General features: G+C 41.2%; 1 protein-coding gene across 1 annotated transcript; it reads right to left on the bottom strand.

Moving 5' to 3' along the window:
- Positions 1-288: 288 nt before the first annotated feature.
- On the bottom strand, positions 289-1617 carry LOC144439214 (carbohydrate sulfotransferase 1-like). Its single transcript, XM_078128486.1, has one exon. The coding sequence runs from the start codon at positions 1615-1617 to the stop codon at positions 289-291; it is 1329 nt and encodes a 442-aa protein (XP_077984612.1).
- Between the last annotated feature and the right edge of the window lie 303 nt (positions 1618-1920).

The following is a 1920-nucleotide window of genomic DNA, read 5'->3' as shown; positions in this document are numbered from 1 at the left end:
GTCATCAAAATATATTTCCAACGGAGTAAATGAGAAGATACGGTTTTCTTACCCGCCACTCATAACTTTCCAATTCGTTATATATACTATAGGTGAGGCTTGATTGAAAGCACATCATCTTCGTTACTTATGATCTGTCACGGCAATTCATCCCTGAGAAAAGGCACATCGACACAACACGGTATTACAACAAAAATCAAATCAAAATTCGACACGTTAAAAATATCCCGTAAAACGTAACTAAATGTTGCCGGGGGGGGGGGGGGTTGAGGAGAAAAAAAAATTGCATCAAAGTTGGTCAATCTTCTCTGTGTCCATCATCATATTATAGTCCAGAATAAACGGAATATTATCTTCTACAAACGAGAATGACCCGTTTCCTAAACTCTTGGGTTCTTGCAAAGTTTTGTAGCCGAACATTGAAAACGTTCTTTTCCCACACGCACTTTCTATTCGTTTAATTGCATTCGGCGTAAGTCGATACCTCCATGCTTGTGATGTCATCCGAGAATTTCTCTTAGTTTGATACGGGTATTTCATTTGGTCTCTAACTACTGGTTCTCCTCTCGTGTTTTTCTCAACCCACTCAGTTATTTTGGGATGACCTGGCACGCCGATAAAGTCGTAAATCTCTTTCGCCATTTTATACGGGTATTCGGCTACGTCTTCGTAGCGGATAAGTTTATATTTTCCCTTCAACCATTGCGGTCCGTTCGATCCTTCTTGAGCATTCGCAACCATCCACCGACAGACATCTTTAGTGATCCGTACTAACTCGGGATCTAGCATAATACCACCCATGCCATAAATTCGCTTGGCGTTCATATATTTTAGTTTTATACGCGAATGCACCATTCCTCGTGGATCTCTAACGAGGTGAATAATCTTCACATTCTGCGAACTGTTCCTAATAAAGGGCCATAGATCACGAATACTTTCTATACGGATTGATTTTATCGCGAAATAAGGTTTTCTTGAGCATTCGTTCCGAAATGCTTCTTTGGTGAATTCATTTGGTAGCGAGTTAGATTGTTGGACTCCCATCCATTTTTCACGGTTCAAGTATCCGACGAAATAGTCAGAAGTATCGCAGTTTAAAAGTTTCCCGAGAAGTTTGAGTATTTCGGCCGGAAAGGAACGTTTTTGTATGACGTTGTTTTGCACCATTTGATTGATGACAAGAAACGGTTCAAAAAGATAGAAGAAATCCGGATGCTGGTTTAAAAACTCACCCACGAAAGATGACCCTGTTCTCATTTTGGCAATTATGATGATTTTTACGTTCCGTTCCGATGAATTCATTCGCGTCACGTTGAATTGAGTCCAGTTCATCTCCTTCAGATCATCATCAACCCAATCAACCTTTTCGTTCCGAACGCCAAACTGTAACATGTCGTTCTTAAAGCGAGAGGCTCCATGCCAGTAGCTAGAAAGAGGCCGAGCTGGGTAGTTAATAAGACGGCGTCGTTGGGCATAGTTGGGATCAGCACCTCGGAGTCGTTCCAACATCGGGGTTGCGGCGGATTTGAGTTGCGGGGTGATCATCACAATTAATAAAGCAACGACCAATGACAACAGGAAGAATATAAAGGGAATCGTGCTCATGCGACAAACCATATTCAAGTTGAGAAAGCGAACAATAAAAGAGGCTTCAAGGTTATTAAGTGCGATGTGCTCACAAATCTCATTTCATCTGACTTTACATGGTTCTACTTCTGTAACTTCAATGTTCATATCACGTGGTCAGGTGTCTCTTAATTGACATGGAAATGAACATCATGGGAAATGTCACACATTGCAGAACGATCGCATATTTATCCGTAGCTCAATACGTGGCGTTCTCAATAGATGTTCCAGTCCTTTAAACTGTTCTTGAGATCTGTAAGTGAGTAGGAAATCGACATCAGAGAAACGTAAACC

The sequence above is a fragment of the Glandiceps talaboti genome, chromosome 8 (assembly GCF_964340395.1).
Source record: "Glandiceps talaboti chromosome 8, keGlaTala1.1, whole genome shotgun sequence".
Taxonomy (NCBI): domain Eukaryota; kingdom Metazoa; phylum Hemichordata; class Enteropneusta; family Spengelidae; genus Glandiceps; species Glandiceps talaboti.
The sequence above is the reverse complement of the archived record's forward strand: the minus strand, read 5'-3'. Positions and strand labels throughout refer to the sequence as shown.